Raw genomic sequence first — 16,372 nt, 5'->3', positions numbered from 1 at the left:
TTATGTTTTATGTTTTAGTAGGGGAAAGTGTGCCATTTTTATTCGTCAAACAAGTTTTATGATTAGGTTTTCAAAGTTCTTATTCTTCAATATCACAATCTCAGACCAGATATTCGTATAAGAACTTCGTAGAATCCCTTTTGTAAGATGTTCCCAAACCTGACTAGCATAAGAACATTCATAGAAGAGATGATTCATTGTTTCGACAACACTCTTACAAAGCACACATGTTTCATCAACCCCCTGATTCCACCTAAGTACTCTATCCATACTAGATAGTCTGTCCACCATTGCAAGCCAGGTCACAAAAACAAATTTGGGAGTAGCTTGGGAGAACCAAATACCCTTTGCCCAATTACAAATAGGCTTAGTTTCTCGTGTAAGCATCCACGTTTCCTGCGTCGAGAATGTTGATTTAAAACCAGACTTTCTCTTCCACAAAGCTACATCCTCAACATCACTTCTCATTTTCTCCTTTATTACCAATAACTCAGCTTCTATGTTGTTAAGCTCCAGAGTGCGATGTCGTCTTCTTCGCCTTGTACTAAGCACAACTTCCTCTACAGTAGCATCTCTACTTATCCCCATATCAGTAATACCCCTCTCACCCAAATGATCAATCAACACTCCTTTGGCTGACCAGTTATCGTACCAGTAAGAGATGTGCCGACCATTCCCAACTTCCTTCTTATAGAAATTCTGTGCCACCTCTCTCAGTTTTAATATCTTTCTCCACATCCAAGATCCTGCTTGAGTTTTGACTTTCACTTGCAAAAAACTTTTTCCTTTAAGTAAATTAGCCTTTATCCATCTCCCCATAACGATTCCCCTGATACCATTCTCCATATTTACTTCAAACCATAGACCATATTAACTTCCTTTAGGTCTCTTATACCCAAACCACCTTCATTTTTTAAATTGCAGACCTCTTTCCATGCGACTTTTGGCCCTGTAGACTTAAGAGCTGGTCCTGTCCAGAGGAATGCAAAACATAGTTGCTCCACCTCCTTCAAACATTTACTGGGAATTCTGAAAACAGCGGCCCAGAAATTCTCAATACTCATCAAAACTGACTTAATCAGTTGAAGTCTTCCTGCATATGATAGGAACCTACAAGTCCAAGTGTTGATCTTGCTTCTAATCCTTTCAACCAACGGAATACATATTTTTTCATTAAAGCTATTTACAATCTAAAACAACTATCTGTTTCCCTTCGGATACAATGAAACCGAAAATTCACTTCAACCCTTATAAATTGGAGAGGCTTAATAGCAGGATTGATCTTCACATACGCTCTCAGTTTATCTTCTATCTTCAATTGGAGCTGCACATCCTCATCCTCGACGAACATGTATGATTTTTTTTTCTCTGAAATTTACTTCTTACGAAGCCCAAAGAGATCTATCGAGTTGCTGATCTGCGTGTAACATTTGTTTCTGGCACAGATCTGTCCTCTTCCATCTTCACCACATATGGATCCCTATCAATGCTGACCGGTTCAGATTCCACGTTTTAAGTCCAACTGTGGACTCAGTGGAGACCTCTATGGTAATCTCTGAAACGGTCTTCAGCTTATCTTATATGCGTTGTATTTGATGCATATTATTGAGCTTCTTTTCTAATTTCACTTTATTACCACTATTGTTGTTTACGGGTTTAAGATACTTTGGTAGCAAATCGTATAAACAACAAGAAAACGTAGAACTAGAAATTAAAACTTTTTGTTTTGTTTACGTTCTAATTCTTCTATATTCTTCTATATTTTGCCTACTGCTTTGTTACTTTTATAGATGATCTCCATTGAAAAAAGGCTTACGTTTACATGAACAAGATGAATCAGGTAAAGTATTGTTTTCCATGTTTCTAAAACGCTACGAGATGAATCAGGTAAAGGCTCCATATTCCCACAATATATGTTTAATGTCTCCAAAGCTCTGTCAAACATATATTTATGTACAATATCTTAATACAAAACTGGCTTACAAACTGATAATTGATTGTGCATAAACAAACGAACAGGTCAATGGAATATAGCAGACTTAAGGCTAGGGTTGATCTTTGGGAGAGGAACCAAAGGTACTGATACATTTTAGTAATGAAAATGTATAAATATGTTATAATTTTCTTACTTAACATTGGGGATTAACAAAAGTGAGGATGATATGGATTCATTGCCGACATTATGTGGGAAAAGATTTAGAATCAATTGCGCAAGGAAACTCCAGACTGGACATTTCTCTTGCTCCAGAAAAGCATGTATGTATATCTTCCTTATGGGCACATACACACGCACACATCTCTGTAAAATGTTTGAGTTTGTGCAGATATAAATATATGCCTAACTATTGTAAGTGATTTAAAAAGATTCTTTTTTTTTATCACTAAAACTATAGTTATAGGTCATAATATAGTGTTATAGAGATGAATGAATGAATATAATTTTGACTCATTGGTGTGTAATCAACTTATGTACGAGTCCCTCAACCACCTTCAAAAAAAGGTACGTTAACACCACTTCATCTCTGAAGTCGTGACTTATGTAAGCGGGGATGCCGGCACCAATACATCTCTTATATTGGAAGACTCATGAGGGACTTAGGCAGTACCGTGCGAAGAGTTTTAAGGACCTAAGGCAAGTTTTAAAAATAAATTTATTTACAACCGCAATGAAAACAATTTTCTAATATGATATATTATTTTCATCAAATACACAAGTTTAATACTGTAAAAGAATAAGTTTATAATGTAAATATGTTATATTATGTCATATAGAAAAAAAATACATGAATTCAGAAAGTAAGTTAATTAATTTTCGTAGAAATGTTTTTTTTCTTAAATAAGTCTAAACCACTAGACTATAAATTATTTTAAATTTTGGGACTTTAAAAAATTATGTTAATCGGAGGCCTGAAGCGAATGCCTTTTTCAATACACTGTAGGCACACCTCTAGACTTAGGTATGGAGATTTTTATTGGTGGGATTTTCAAGTTCATGTGTTCTACTCCACTTCATTCTTGAACTTGAGCTAACAACTTTATATTTCTATAAAATTATTTTACCAAAAAAAAAAAAAAAAAAAAAAAAAAAACTTGAGCTAACATCGCTCCACTTTGGGCACCAAATGATTCTTAAAATGAAGAATTAGTTATTTCTTTTTATTTGCATAATATCATGCTGCAAGCTTCACATAAGGTGGGCTATGTCCGTTTAGTATTAAAGTGTCTCCTAGGTTTGAACTTGAACTGTCTTGTCTTCACATTATCGTGGTCTATATGAATACACTGCACAAACAATAATCATGAGCTTTATTATAGGAAAGACACGTGTGGTTTTTATTAAATATGATTGCACACACCATCTCTGCTTCTTTTCTCTCTCGACGAAATTGAAACTAAAAGCTCGAAAAAGGGAAACATCTATTTTTTTTTTTTTTTGGGCTTTTTGCAGAATTGACCTACAACTTAAAGTCAAACACAAAACTAACCTCTTTTTTTTTTTGAAAATTGGTTTTGCCCTATTCACCCCACAAGTTCATATAATTTACGAAAATGCCATCAATTTTTTTTTTCTTTTCGAAAATGACATTTTTACTCTCTCACCCTCATCATCTTCAAGTAATTACAAGATTGTCATTGTCATTAATACCACAACCACCATGAACAACCAATTTGAAGCTCTTAATGCTCCCAAAATCGATTTACCCTTCTTCTTTTTCCATTCTTGTGAACTAAATACAACATATCTCTCACTTTCTCTCCACAATGAGCTAAAAAAACCCAAGATTTTGATTCTAAATTTTTTATGGTTCATAGAGTCATAGAAGCTAATGATTCTGGGTGGGTTACTTTCGTTTGTGATTATGTGTGCTTGGAGAAGCCTTATGTATGCTAAGGAACTTATCTCACCAATTTAAGGTATGACATCGAGTTTTTTTCCAGATCTGTTCGTCAGACGACTTACTTGGGAAGTCGTCTGGCTGTAGACGACTTACCTGGAAGTCGTCTGGTCAACACAGAGGTTATTTTTGCAATTGACTTTGAAATCTGTAACCTAAGACGACTGAAAGTTAAGTCGTCTGTTTTTGTTTGGTTTCAAAAAAATTTCCAAAGAACCTAGACGACTTACATTTCAGTCGTCATAGGTTAGTTTTGCATTTGACTGGATAATTTCAGAAGTTTGACTTCCCCAGACGACTTACATTTCAGTCGTCTGGCAAAAATTAAAATAATAATATTTTTTTAAAAGTAAACGACTTACAATTAAGTAGTCATAGGTTAGTTTTGCAATTGAAAAAAAAAACTTCAAGATTTAATTATACAGAGACGACTTATAATTCAGTCGTCCACGAGACGACTTACTTGTAAGTCGTCCAAGATTTTTTTCCGAGATTCTGGTCAAACCTCGTAAATCCTGGACGACTTACATTTCAGTCGTCTCGTGGACGACTGAATTATAAGTCGTCTGTATATAATTAAATCTTGAAATTTTTTTTTTCAATTGCAAAACTAACCTATGACGACTTAACTGTAAGTCGTCTACTTTAAAAAAATATTATTATTTTAATTTTCACTAGACGACTGAAATGTAAGTAGTCCAGAAAAGTCGAATTTCTGAAATAATCCAGTCAAATGCAAAACTAACCTATGACGACTGAAACGTAAGTCGTCTAGCTTTTTTGGAGTTTTTTTTAACCAAACAATAGTAGACGACTTATTTTTCAGTCGTCCGAAATAACAGATTTCAAAGTCAATTGCAAAAATAACCTCTGCGTTGACCAGATGACGTATAGTTTAGTCGTCTGAACAACTTAGATTGAAGTCGTCCGCGTCTTCTCTGCTAGTTTTTAAGTGTTCTACGTTAGTTTTTGAATAACTTGTATTTTTAAGAGTGATAAGTAACTTCAAGATATGTAAAACTCATATTTACAAAATATGTTCTGTCCCTTAGTTTTACTAAATTTGACTAAGTTTTTCAACGTAAACTTATAAAAAATATGATATGCTTTGACTAGTTACTATTGTTTGTTTCCATCTCTTAAATATTATTGTTATAAGCAATAATGATGACTATTGTTATGAGTTGGAAGAAGGATTAAAATGTTTCTTAAAATGTTGTATCAATATAAAGCTACCAACATTCTTGTTTATTAAGATGAGAAAAATGCCATTGGAGTTTATTATTGCATATGAGAGATCCAAAGATAAGAAAAAGGCTACTGAAGTCTATTATTTCATTGATTTGTAAATGTGTAAACACATTGTTAGCACATTTAATACATCTTGGAAAACATTATTACTGATTTTACAAAAAAGTCACAACTAAAAGAGTAGACATGCAATTCACAAAACAGACCACAAACAAAACTATTATAGATCATTCCTATATAAAGACAAGCTTGGATTCCATTTGAGTAGACAAGACCAGACGACTTTTAAGAAGTCCAGACGACTTCTAAGAAGTCCAGACGACTTCCAGGAAGTTCAGACGACTTTGTCAGAAGACTTTTAGCAAGTTTAGACGACTTCCAGACGACTTTACAGGAAGTCCAGACGACTTTACAGGAAGTCCATACGACTTTACAGGAAGTCCAGACGACTTTACAGGAAGTCCAGACGACTTCCAGGAAGTCCAGACAACTTTGTCAGAAGACTTCCAAGAAGTCCAGACGACTTCCAGACGACTTCCAGACGACTAACAGGTAAGTCGTCCCAGAAGTCTTCCAGATCTGAAAAACCTGCATATTAAATCCAGATCTGAAAAACCTGCATATCCAAAAACGTTCAAATGGCTTAAAAACAGAAAAAAATGTGTGGAAGATTAGATAAATCTACCTTTACAGAACACACAAAAATACATATCTAAAAATAATAGATCTACCTTTAAATTAGTGGAAGATGAGTACCATTTAATTAAAAACCTGCAAAAAAGATAGATTAGTAAGAAAGACATGAGACAAAACTGAAAAATTCATATAAAGTTTGGTGTTTTCAAGTCAAAGAGATTAGAGTGGGTTTGGAGAGTTTTAGTTTGGGAAAAAAGTAAGAACTTTATACAACAAGAAGTTACCAAATGAAGAAAAATCAGACATAAGAACTTACCAAAACGCTCAGATCTATTATGAAAGGGAGACTTCGTCAGAAGACTTCCATGATGTCTAGACGACTTCCTGGAAGTCCAGACGACTTCCTGGAAGTCCAGACGACTTCCTGGAAGTCCAGACGACTTCCTGGAAGTCCAGACGACTTTGTCAGAAGACTTCCAAGAAGTCCAGACGACTTCCAAGAAGTCCAGACGACTTCCAGACGACTTCCAGACGACTAACAGGTAAGTTGTCCAAGAAGTCTTCCAGATCTGAAAAACCTGCATATCAAATCCAGATCTGAAAAACCTGCATATCCAAAAACGTTCAAATGACTTAAAAATAGAGAAAATGAGTGGAAGATTAGATAAATCTACATTTATAGAACACACAAAAATACATATCTAAAATTAATAGATCTACCTTTAAATTAGTGGAAGATGAGTACCATTTGATTAAAAACCTGCAAAAGAGATAGATTAGTAAGAAATACATGAGACAAAACTGAAAAATTCATATAAAGTTTGGTGTTTTCAAGTCAAAGAGATTAGAGGGAGGTTGGAGAGTTTTAGAATGATGAACATTACATTTTTGTTGCAGCCATTTGAGAGGAGGAGAGAGAATGTGTAAATTTTTCTTTATATAGGGAGACAAAAAATCCAATTAGGTTAAATATTTTTGACTCAGACGACTTCCTGGACGACTTACATTTCAGTCGTCTGGTGAAGAAATTAAAACAGACGACTTACATGTAAGTCGTCCAGAAGAGTTTAATATTTTTAGCGGGAAATTAAATATTTTTACCGGGAAACTAAAATAGAAGACTTTCCAGACGACTTACAAGTAAGTCGTCTGGTTTAAATTATTTAAGCGGGAAAATAATTTTTTTAAAAAATTTTAGGCGGGAATATTTGGACGACTTACATGTAAGTCGTCTGTTTTAATTTCTTCACCAGACGACTGAAATGTAAGTCGTCCGAGTAAAATGATCCGGTTAGGTTAAAACGTACATTGGTAAAATTAAAGGTTCGGTACGATGTGGACGACTGAAATATACGTCGTCCGAGTAAATTATTCAACAGACGACTGAAATATAAGTCGTCCACACCCTAAACATAACCCCTAAACTTAATTATCTAATTAAACACTTCATAAAATCAAATCAAACTTGAAAAGTGTTTACTATACACAGAAATAAACACATATAGGTGAAAACTAATTTTTGAAAAAAATATTTTAGTTTTCCAAAATCTAACCCTAACAATACATACAATACTACAACATATTTTTGCCAAACTCCTAAACCAAAGCATTTCATGATTCACTACTTCCACTCATCTATCTTCAAAACAAATCAATTTTATCATATCTTAATTTATATCACTTAAAACTGTTTATAATTACTTGATATTTATTTTTCACGCATCAAAATATTTTTTTACAAGATTTATAAATTATTTTTAAATTAAATTGGTACCAGACGACTTACACTTCAGTCGTCCAGACGACTTCCAACATCTCAGACGACTCAGACGATTTATTGGGGCTATATTCGTAAAAATGGCTTCTGTTTTTTTGTTTGGTCACAATGGGCTGAGCTGTAATTTCACTAGGCTTTTAGGTTAGTTTTGCATTTGATTCAAGTTTGGATATAAGTTGGGGTTAAAATCAAGTTGTAGGTTAGTTTTGGCAAAAGCCTCTTTTTTCTTTTGGTCAAAGACAAACAGCTATTCAATTTTTTCCACCGCCAATAAAAGGAACATGGCTCGATTTCATAACCCCAAGCCCATTTAAAATATGCATTTATTTTAAACTTAAAATTCATTATTATATCTTAGTTTAAAAAGATATGATTCATAGTATGGAATTATGAGTAAAGTTAGTAAAATAGTTGGCATCCGATCTAATTGTCGCAATAACGGTAAAGAGAAATATCAAACTCAACAACTCCGCGTGTGCGCGGGGCTCTGTGTATGAATAAGGTGAAGCTTACCTTGTATAAAGCTTGCTTTTTAAACTACTCTAAAAAGCATTCGTCTAATCCCCTATATATTAAAAGAAAAGTATTACAACATATTTTTGTAGACACATGTCATCACCACAATCATTCCTAGAATCTTTAGAAAAATATGTTGGTCCATATAAATATATAATAAGGTTTTTATGAAACTAATCATAAATTAATCATAAATGATTTTCATTGTTTCCTTAAATAAAAACCACGGAATTACTTAATGTGGCTAAAGTATATATGACAATTAATGATTTTGAATAACAATGATTTGATAAAAATAAGTCTATTTTTTATCATTATTAATTCATTTTAAAATAAATTAAACAACCACATTAACTATATAATAAAAATTTAGATTTTTTTCGTATATGTTATATTTTGAATTTTAAAAAACAAATATAAATGACTAAAGTTGTTAAAAAATTTCACACTAAAATTTTTGTGATCCATGGTTTAAAATTTATGTTATAACAAGATACAAATGATTACGAAATTATATAAGTAGGAAGTCTCATTTAATAAATATTATATATATGCATATAAATATTTTTTTAAAAATAAATTATATACCATATAAAATACATAAGTATTTTAATTTCGAATTTGATTTGAAATTTTTTGATAAATATTTTGAACAATTATTGACAACTTAATATTTAGATTTTAAACTTTGCATTGAATGTTTTTAAAATTATAAATTATTAAAACTATTAAACATCCAATAAATGTTTTATTGTTATCATTGATTTAAAGTTTTTGTTATAAAGAAATACAAACGATCAAAAATAATATGAGTATAAAATATTTTTTAAGAGATGTCAATATTAAAAATGTACTATATATCTATGTTAATATCATTTAAACTTAATTTTATAACATATAAAATAGAAAAAAGTGTTTGTCTGGATAAATTTAATTTATTTAAGTATTTGTACCAATTTAATTATATACGTAATAGTTACTAAATTTTAATTATTCAATATATATTTATTATTTTATAATATGTAAAAAAATATATAATACTTAAAAATAATTTATATACTCCGCGTAAGGCGCGGATCTTAGCCTAGTCCTATTAATAAAAGGAAAACAAAACTTAAAGCACATGTAAAAGCCTAATGACACTTAAGCCCGCAAGAATGACGGTGTCGATTATGAAGATAGGCATCACATGTTCATCACATTACAATCATATTATACTACTAGATTACTTGCAAAAGAACCCTTAGAGCATATGCAATGGTGAACCTCACCAATGAATCCTTAGGAATATTTTAGTAATTTTTTTTTTGGTTTTTGTTTGAATAGTTAAGGATTCGAATCAAAACTGGTCGTACAATGGTGTTCCCGAAGATGGGTCCTTAGAAAAAAAAAATATTATTAATTTTTTTTTTAAAACTGAAATTGAAATTTTATTATTTGCATGATTAAAAATAAAGATACAATGATTAAAAATAAAGATATAAAGATAAAGTAATTATTAATCTTCATCACCAAATTTGTTCCAAATATTTTCGATTAAATCATTCTTCAATCGTTCCGATTGGGAAACATATTATTCAGATTGAGATTGACTAAACAGAAGGTAAAAGAGAAGAGAATAAAGAGAAGCAAGATTGTAGTTAGCTAAACAAATTTAAACTTACAAGAGTAGAGGAAAAAGATTTAAACTTATAAGTAAGTTGATATTCGAGAAACACAAGAACTTGAGTCTAAACTGAACTGATCATACAAGTACATTGTAGCAAGGAAAACAAGAGGATAGAAGCTCTAAACAAGTCCGAGATACATAGCAAAAGAGACGCAAGCTAAAGAGATGGAAGACTACTTGACCATTCTCCTAATTCACCCGTGAGCCAGAAGCAATGTCACCTGCAGAACAAAACCAAACAAGCAAGTTAAACCAGAAGCAAAGAAAGAACAAGCATCTTAAAGACGTCTCAAGCAAGGCAATGGAGAAGACTCACCATGCTTTCTGCTCAAGTGTTTGCTCAGTAGTTCATAAAACTCTTTACTTTCCGGACATACACACAACAATGGAGTAGATTTCCCATCTCCAACCAGATTGAACACAAATAAGTCTCCTATGTCGCATTTGTTATCACGACAGAACTTTCTCCAGCCTCTTGTGATGTAATACATGCCGCCTGATTCGCTAAATCGCAAACTCGCAGTCCATGAATTCCCTTCTTTGTTCACTAGTATCATCTCTTGGCATTGTTTGTTCAAAGCAGTAGAACTCGTAGCTCGCTTAGGAAGATACTGCAAACACAGAATATGGTTTATACATATGAAAATTGACTAACTAAATATGGTTTATACGTATGAAAATTGACTCACAAGTTTGTCTGCTTTTAGATTTGAAGCAGTGACCTCAGCCAAAAAACAGTAGTCGAATGAGAAAGAAGACATTGCCCCTGTTCCTCCTGAAATAAAAGAAACAAGTTTCCACGTCAAAACATCTCACAACAGGTAGGACCAAAACGATGAACTTTGATTGAGACTTACTAATCTCAATGTCATCAGCATCACCCGCGTCGGCTTCTTCCTTGATGATGTGAGGATGTGTATACTGAATCTCACAACAGCTAGGACCAAAAGGAATGACATGAAACACCATGTCTCTTTTGTGTTTGAAGATGACAAGGTCACCGATTTGAAGGTCATGTGCTGTGGTGAAATATTTCCAACCTCCGGTGCGTGTCCTGCCTTCTTGTATCACTTCCCAAGTTTGATCTGAAGCGTCCGATCTTAGTTTCCATGTTTTCTGGTTCGTCTTCCCTTCTATGTGCTTTGAGAAGAAGGCAAGTGGTATTGTCTGCAAGAAAAGACAAAGTTAATCAAACAAGGAATACATCTAATCAAGAAACGCATGTAAACAAATAGAGAGTGTGAGGTTCTTACGATGCCACTGTGGAAACCAGGAAGCAGAGGCTTAAAGAAATGAGGTTCATGTGGATTCGCCATCTGCAAACAATAAATGAATGTAAACAATATCAACAATGAGTTTCCAAGCAGACGAAAACCCCACAATCGAATCCATAAACACTGATGAAAGTGACATACATCAACTCCAAATGCAAAAATAAAGAACTAAATAGTCCGGGAGAACCCGAAATCAATGAAGCAAATGATCTTTTTTGAACCAATTATTAATACAAACTCAAAAAGCCCCAACTCCTTTTGAAATCCTAATTTCAAACCAAAAGAACCCAAAATCGATGCTAGCAGTATCGTTTTCAAACCGATTATTACAAACACAAAAAGCCCCAAATTCGAATTGAAACCCTAATTACAAACGTAACAAACCCCCAAATTGTGTTCAAACCCTAATTTGAAACGAGATCGATTCAACATGTAAACTAATATATATCGATGAATCTACATCAGAAGGGTGCGATTTACCTTGTTCAGTCGACGGAGACAAATCACCGTCGTTCGCCGTGGGAATAGCCGTCTGTCGTCGCGGGATTCGCCTTCGCTTCGTCGAGAGAGCAATCGCCTCTCTTCATCGGGACTTTTTTTTTTCTGCTTCGGTCGAGAATGACCAGTGTTTTACGCGTAACCAAACCGAAAACCCTTCCATTCATTCAAAACACGCCACATACCCTAAGGATCAAGTCCTAAAAATCCTTAATAATGTATCAATCCTTACTCCTATTAACCAAACAACTATTATTATAATCCTCCTAACCTATGATTAAACGCTAAGGACCCTGCATGTACCTCGGTTGCGGACGCTCTTATATCACCATATTGAGCTTGTTGGTATTGTGGCTTAGCTTGTATGTTGGGCTAATACTTTATTTTCACTACCTTGGAATTTAAGTTTATCAAACTCTATAGTTTTTTTCTGGATACATGCACCTACTAAGGGTTATTATGTGGCTAGTCTTTAGGGTCTTGTCACTCTATGTTTGCGTTTAATATGTTTGGTCATGTCATATATTCCATGAAAAACAGTGAATCCATCCAACACATTTTTATGCAAATAACTAACTTTGGCGTCTTGTTTCAAAAAAAAAGAAAAAAAAAGTAACTTTGGTGTCTTGACGATTAAATTATCATCAGAAGCTTATAAATATAACGATTCTGTGATAATGAAGCTTTCCTATTGAAGTAACGATTCTGTGATAATGAAGCTTCCTATTGAAGTAATCGATACATTAGAATAGATTTAGACATCTGAGGCTCTCTTTCCAGGACAGCAACCACATCCTTCGCCGAGATTGTCCTCACCACTTTTGGTTGAAGCGACGAACCTTGGTTCTTCCCTAATCTTCGACCACCTGAAAACAAGAATCCAGAGCTTGTTATATGGAACAAAACCGTGAAGTAAATATAAAAGCTATTAAAAGGGAAAAAAGCTCACCAACTCCAGTAAACCGTCGCCCACTGTCTTGCTTGTCCTTGGAGTTTCTTCCTCCACTTGAAGTAGCTTTCTGAGTCCCATCTTTACCAGATTCAGATACAGATTTCTGACGTGCTTCCGCCATTAATTGCCATTTTAAAAACGTATCATCTCCTCCCACAGCAGCACGAGCAGCAACGTTTGCAGCTGTCGTTCTCATTTTGTCGTCGTCCTCTTTATTGCCCTTCACAAATTAAAACCAGACTTTGCAAAGTTACAGTCAAACTGCCTCCAAAAATGTGTTTTTAATTTCTCCCTTACCTTCAAACCCTTTGAACGGTTATCTTCTTTCTCCTTCTCACTATCAACTCCACCATCACCTTCTTCACTCTGCATCATTGAGAAAATGATACAAACAAACTTTGCAATGTCTGTATGCTTTAGTAAAAAATTAAGAAGATAGATAATGAGCACAGAATATACCTCACTCGGTTTCTTAAGCTTTTCTGCTTCAGCCTGTTTCTTCTCCCATTCCTCTTTCACCTTCTGATTCATTTCGTTGATTTGCTGCCGAACATCTGACGTGATAACAGTCCGGTGTCTGGATTTCTCAGTATCAACTCGCTGCAGAAACACTTGTAAAACGTCAGATACAAAAATGTTGAGGCAGCAAGAAAGAGACAGTTAGACTAACCTGCTTGGACAACCGAATTATATGAGATAATAGTCCTCGCATCCTTTCTTCCACACACTGAGAGCGCAAATGCATGAGAAAAGAAAAAGAAAATAGGCATTATGTGCAAAAAACAATGCACAAAAAGTTGACATCTCACCAAAGACAAGCACCGTTCAACATCATTGCTTATCTGCTTTAAGCCGACTTTTGCCACTGCCACAGAAGAAAAACACATATATGTAAAGTTTCTCCAAGTGATTCATAAAGCGAAAGCAGATAAAAAGATACGGAAAGTATCGCAACTAATTTCAGCCAGCTTTTTCTGCAGAGGAATTTTCTGCAAAATTAGTCTTTCTTCCTCTTCGTGCACAACTCTCCGAGATGCTTCAGAAACACGACCATCCTCCTTTCCCCCAGAGAACAATTGTTCTTCCTCTTCCTAAACCAGAAATATTATTCAGTACTCCATAAACAGAGATTTTTATTCTAAACCGAAGCTAAAGCAAACGCACCCTGAGATTAACACCACTGACTGCAGTGACATCATTGAGCTGTTCAATACTTTGATCCATAGAATTCGGGACCAGTTTTTGCTTCTTGCTGCAAGTTGAACCATTCAAAATCAAAATAACCATGATTATAGTTTTACGTTAGGAAACCAAGTGTAAATAATTTCACTTTTTTTTAAACAAGAGGAGCTCAATTACCTTGGTGGTGACGATGAAGAACCTAACGTCTCAAGAGGTTTCTTCTGACCAACAAAAGGCTTTTTGGGTGGCATCCTAGCATTAACTCCTGCTTGAGACGTACCCAATGGACCACGAGAATTCATCTGGTGGACATAAAAAATTTGGTCAATGATAAATATTTTCCAAAACTGAAACTTTTTCCTCAATATTACCAAAAAAAAAAAGGAAAACGAGGAATAAAATCGATGCCAAGGTTTTCGAAAATAAAAAGCCAACAGAAGCACCATGGTTGCCCCAAATGCTCAAAGAGAAGAAGAGGCAAACAAAGATCAACTGAAACTGACTTTTTAATGAGAAGTTTATATATCAAAAATAGCTCTTACTGCTGTGCTAGCGTCCAGTTGAGTTGTGATGGAAGAAGGAGAAACAGAGCTTGCATGCGACATGTTTCTAGAGGAGTCCTTCTCTAAATCCTCCTTCGAAGCCCCTGAGGCTGCATTCTTCTGTTCAAAACTTTGATCAACTGATTCCTGCTTCACATTGGACATTGATGATCCTTGACCAGGTGGCAATGATGAGCTGTTTTGGAAGTGCGATGTAGCGCCACCTTGAACCCTACTAGGATCATTGACAGAAGTTTGCCTCTCAAACTTGGGCATAGTCATCATGTTCGTCGTAGACTGTGGCGGTCCTCCAAGACCAGATGATCCCATGGTCTGGTTATGCGCCACATGTCTCATATGGGGATCATGAAGGTGTGGTCTCAATGGGGAACCAGAAACATTGGTGTTTGAACCCGGGAATGAGTGAAAATTACCGGAGCTGGTATACATGGGAAAAGAGCTTGGTGGAAGCTGCATCTGGTGCGGCGGATGTTTGGTAAGCCCCTGCACAGGAACTGAACTGCCTGTTGACGAAGATAGTTGGTTAAGGTGGACGACTCCACGAGGGTCAGACTGAGACTTTTGATTATTAATTTCTGCGATTGAACAGATTGAATCAGTAAGGGTTTTGGATTTTGCACGGAACTAATAAGACACATCTACGGAAAGCATAAAGCTTTATGATGATCGTGAAAAGAAAAGCAAGAATGCATCAGTGAATAATCAATACCAGTAGAAGGAGCTTGAATTCCCATTTTTCCCTGGTTATAACCCACCTGAAAACGACCACAAGTTACCAATAAAAAAAAAGTATTTAAGAGAGACCCTTATACATTACAAATGGTAATACCTGCTGTAGTTTACTAACTGCTAGCCTAAGCATCTGATCGCCTACAATATCCTTCATATGTCGGGTGAACCCTTCTTTGGGGATTTCATTTTTCTGCAATCAAGTAACAGAAGGAAATCAATAAAAAAGCAATATCTGAGGGAGCAGAATGTCAGGTGAGTAACCTTAAGTCTGGAATAAAGGGTACGGAGCTGCAGCGCTCTGTCTTTGTCGAGTTGGGCCATTAAGGTAGGAAGCAAAGCAGCAAAAGGAACTTGCTTAGGGTTGCGGTTCAGAGGATTAACAGGAGGCTGTTCCACTCCACGAGCCTGTTGACTAGTCATCTTTTGCAGTTTAAGAAACTGAGATTCACTCTCAGGTTCATTACCAGTAGGGTTCTTTTCAGAGATCTGCAACCCAGATGTTTGGGGCACCTGCGGAGGATTGTCCCAATGCTGACCTGGTCGATGAAGGTCTTGAGGTTCATTTGCACGTTTTAAATCATGCTGGTGTTGACCGTCTAAAGCCGATCCATGTTGATCCTTCATACTGGCATCTCCTATACCATTCTTCCATGTAGCTGTGAACTGTTGGTTGGGAGAATGGGTGTTTCCTACAGAAAAGGGACTGAGATACCTCAAATCCTAATTATATCTAATGCAGAGAAAGGAAAAAAAAAAACGAGCTGTCGTCTAGTGGTAAACAAGAACTCGGCCACTCAGGTTCAATTCTCGTTGAGAAGAACTATTTATACTGTTTGGGTTCCCGGCAGAGAGGCAAAGTAGATAGAGAGGCCACTGAACCCTTAAAAAACGGGTCTTTCATGAAACATATACCTATCTGTAATAATATAAACAAGGATTCACAAGGTCAATATTGAAATCGATGGCCATACCAGGAGGGTTCGTAGAGCCTTCAATATCTCGATTCAGAGCGGCCTGGAACGCGTCCACATCAGCTCCCGAGTGCATCGATTCATCCTAATCACATACAAATTCGCCCCAAATTTTAAAAGGACTCACGACGAGACTCCTCCATACAAACAAATCTGGAAGAGTATGTAGAAACCTAACCTCGTCTTCTTCGAGGAGTTTGAAAATTGAAGGATCCATTGATTTGGAAAGAGAAAGCGAGAGCTCGGCCAAGAGAGGAATTTAAAGGAAAGTATTCTCGTCTCGTGAGAAAATTACACATGCGTCCTTCCTTTAGCTGAAATTTGTGGATCAGTCCTTCTGTATATGAGTAAAATAGGTTATTTTCGGTTTCGCAATCACCATTCGCAATCACGGTATTGCGAATCACTTCCCGATAATAGGTCACTCATCATTTCACTACTTCAGCCTAAGCACG

General features: G+C 35.3%; 2 protein-coding genes and 1 long non-coding RNA gene across 5 annotated transcripts; 1 reads left to right on the top strand and 2 right to left on the bottom strand.

The window, feature by feature from the left end:
* The first annotated feature begins 1,187 nt into the window (after positions 1 to 1,187).
* On the top strand, positions 1,188 to 3,089 carry LOC103848804. Its single transcript, XR_004455257.1, has 2 exons — positions 1,188 to 1,351; positions 1,446 to 3,089. It is a non-coding gene; the product is annotated as an uncharacterized LOC103848804 (long non-coding RNA).
* Positions 3,090 to 8,922: 5,833 nt separating this feature from the next.
* On the bottom strand, positions 8,923 to 11,819 carry LOC108870489 (B3 domain-containing protein REM5). Of its 2 annotated transcripts, XM_033284742.1 has the most exons (3): positions 10,999 to 11,819; positions 10,603 to 10,912; positions 8,923 to 10,520 (listed from the first exon to the last, which is right to left on the bottom strand). In XM_033284742.1, the coding sequence occupies exons 1-3, from the start codon at positions 11,059 to 11,061 to the stop codon at positions 10,411 to 10,413; spliced, it is 483 nt and encodes a 160-aa protein (XP_033140633.1). In that variant the 5' UTR covers positions 11,062 to 11,819; the 3' UTR covers positions 8,923 to 10,410. The 2 variants fall into 2 exon arrangements, with proteins under 2 accessions (XP_033140633.1, XP_033140632.1); XM_033284741.1 differs by having other exon boundaries at positions 8,923 to 10,912.
* A 240-nt stretch (positions 11,820 to 12,059) lies between these two features.
* Positions 12,060 to 16,251, bottom strand: LOC103848801 (transcription initiation factor TFIID subunit 4b). Of its 2 annotated transcripts, XM_009125620.2 has the most exons (15): positions 16,096 to 16,251; positions 15,918 to 16,002; positions 15,208 to 15,635; positions 15,044 to 15,136; positions 14,924 to 14,969; positions 14,194 to 14,789; positions 13,829 to 13,953; positions 13,634 to 13,721; positions 13,425 to 13,560; positions 13,279 to 13,334; positions 13,140 to 13,196; positions 12,929 to 13,069; positions 12,767 to 12,835; positions 12,467 to 12,689; positions 12,062 to 12,383 (listed from the first exon to the last, which is right to left on the bottom strand). In XM_009125620.2, the coding sequence occupies exons 1-15, from the start codon at positions 16,132 to 16,134 to the stop codon at positions 12,241 to 12,243; spliced, it is 2,325 nt and encodes a 774-aa protein (XP_009123868.1). In that variant the 5' UTR covers positions 16,135 to 16,251; the 3' UTR covers positions 12,062 to 12,240. The 2 variants fall into 2 exon arrangements, with proteins under 2 accessions (XP_009123869.1, XP_009123868.1); XM_009125621.2 differs by lacking the exon at positions 16,096 to 16,251 and having other exon boundaries at positions 12,060 to 12,383; positions 15,208 to 15,649.
* Between the last annotated feature and the right edge of the window lie 121 nt (positions 16,252 to 16,372).

Source organism: Brassica rapa, chromosome A02 (genome assembly GCF_000309985.2).
Source record: "Brassica rapa cultivar Chiifu-401-42 chromosome A02, CAAS_Brap_v3.01, whole genome shotgun sequence".
Lineage (NCBI taxonomy): Eukaryota > Viridiplantae > Streptophyta > Magnoliopsida > Brassicales > Brassicaceae > Brassica > Brassica rapa.
The sequence above is the reverse complement of the archived record's forward strand: the minus strand, read 5'-3'. Positions and strand labels throughout refer to the sequence as shown.

Coding starts and splice junctions, on each gene's coding strand:
- LOC103848801 (XM_009125620.2), bottom strand. CDS start 16,134: ATGGATCCTTCAATTTTCAAACTCCTCGAAGAAGACGAG. Junction 14,970..15,043: donor CAGTTAGTAAACTACAGCAG/GTATTACCATTT, acceptor GGTCGTTTTCAG/GTGGGTTATAACCAGGGAAA. Junction 12,690..12,766: donor ACCGTTCAAAGGGTTTGAAG/GTAAGGGAGAAA, acceptor TAATTTGTGAAG/GGCAATAAAGAGGACGACGA.
- LOC108870489 (XM_033284741.1), bottom strand. CDS start 11,061: ATGGCGAATCCACATGAACCTCATTTCTTTAAGCCTCTGCTTCCTGGT. Junction 10,913..10,998: donor CTGGTTTCCACAGTGGCATC/GTAAGAACCTCA, acceptor CTTTTCTTGCAG/ACAATACCACTTGCCTTCTT.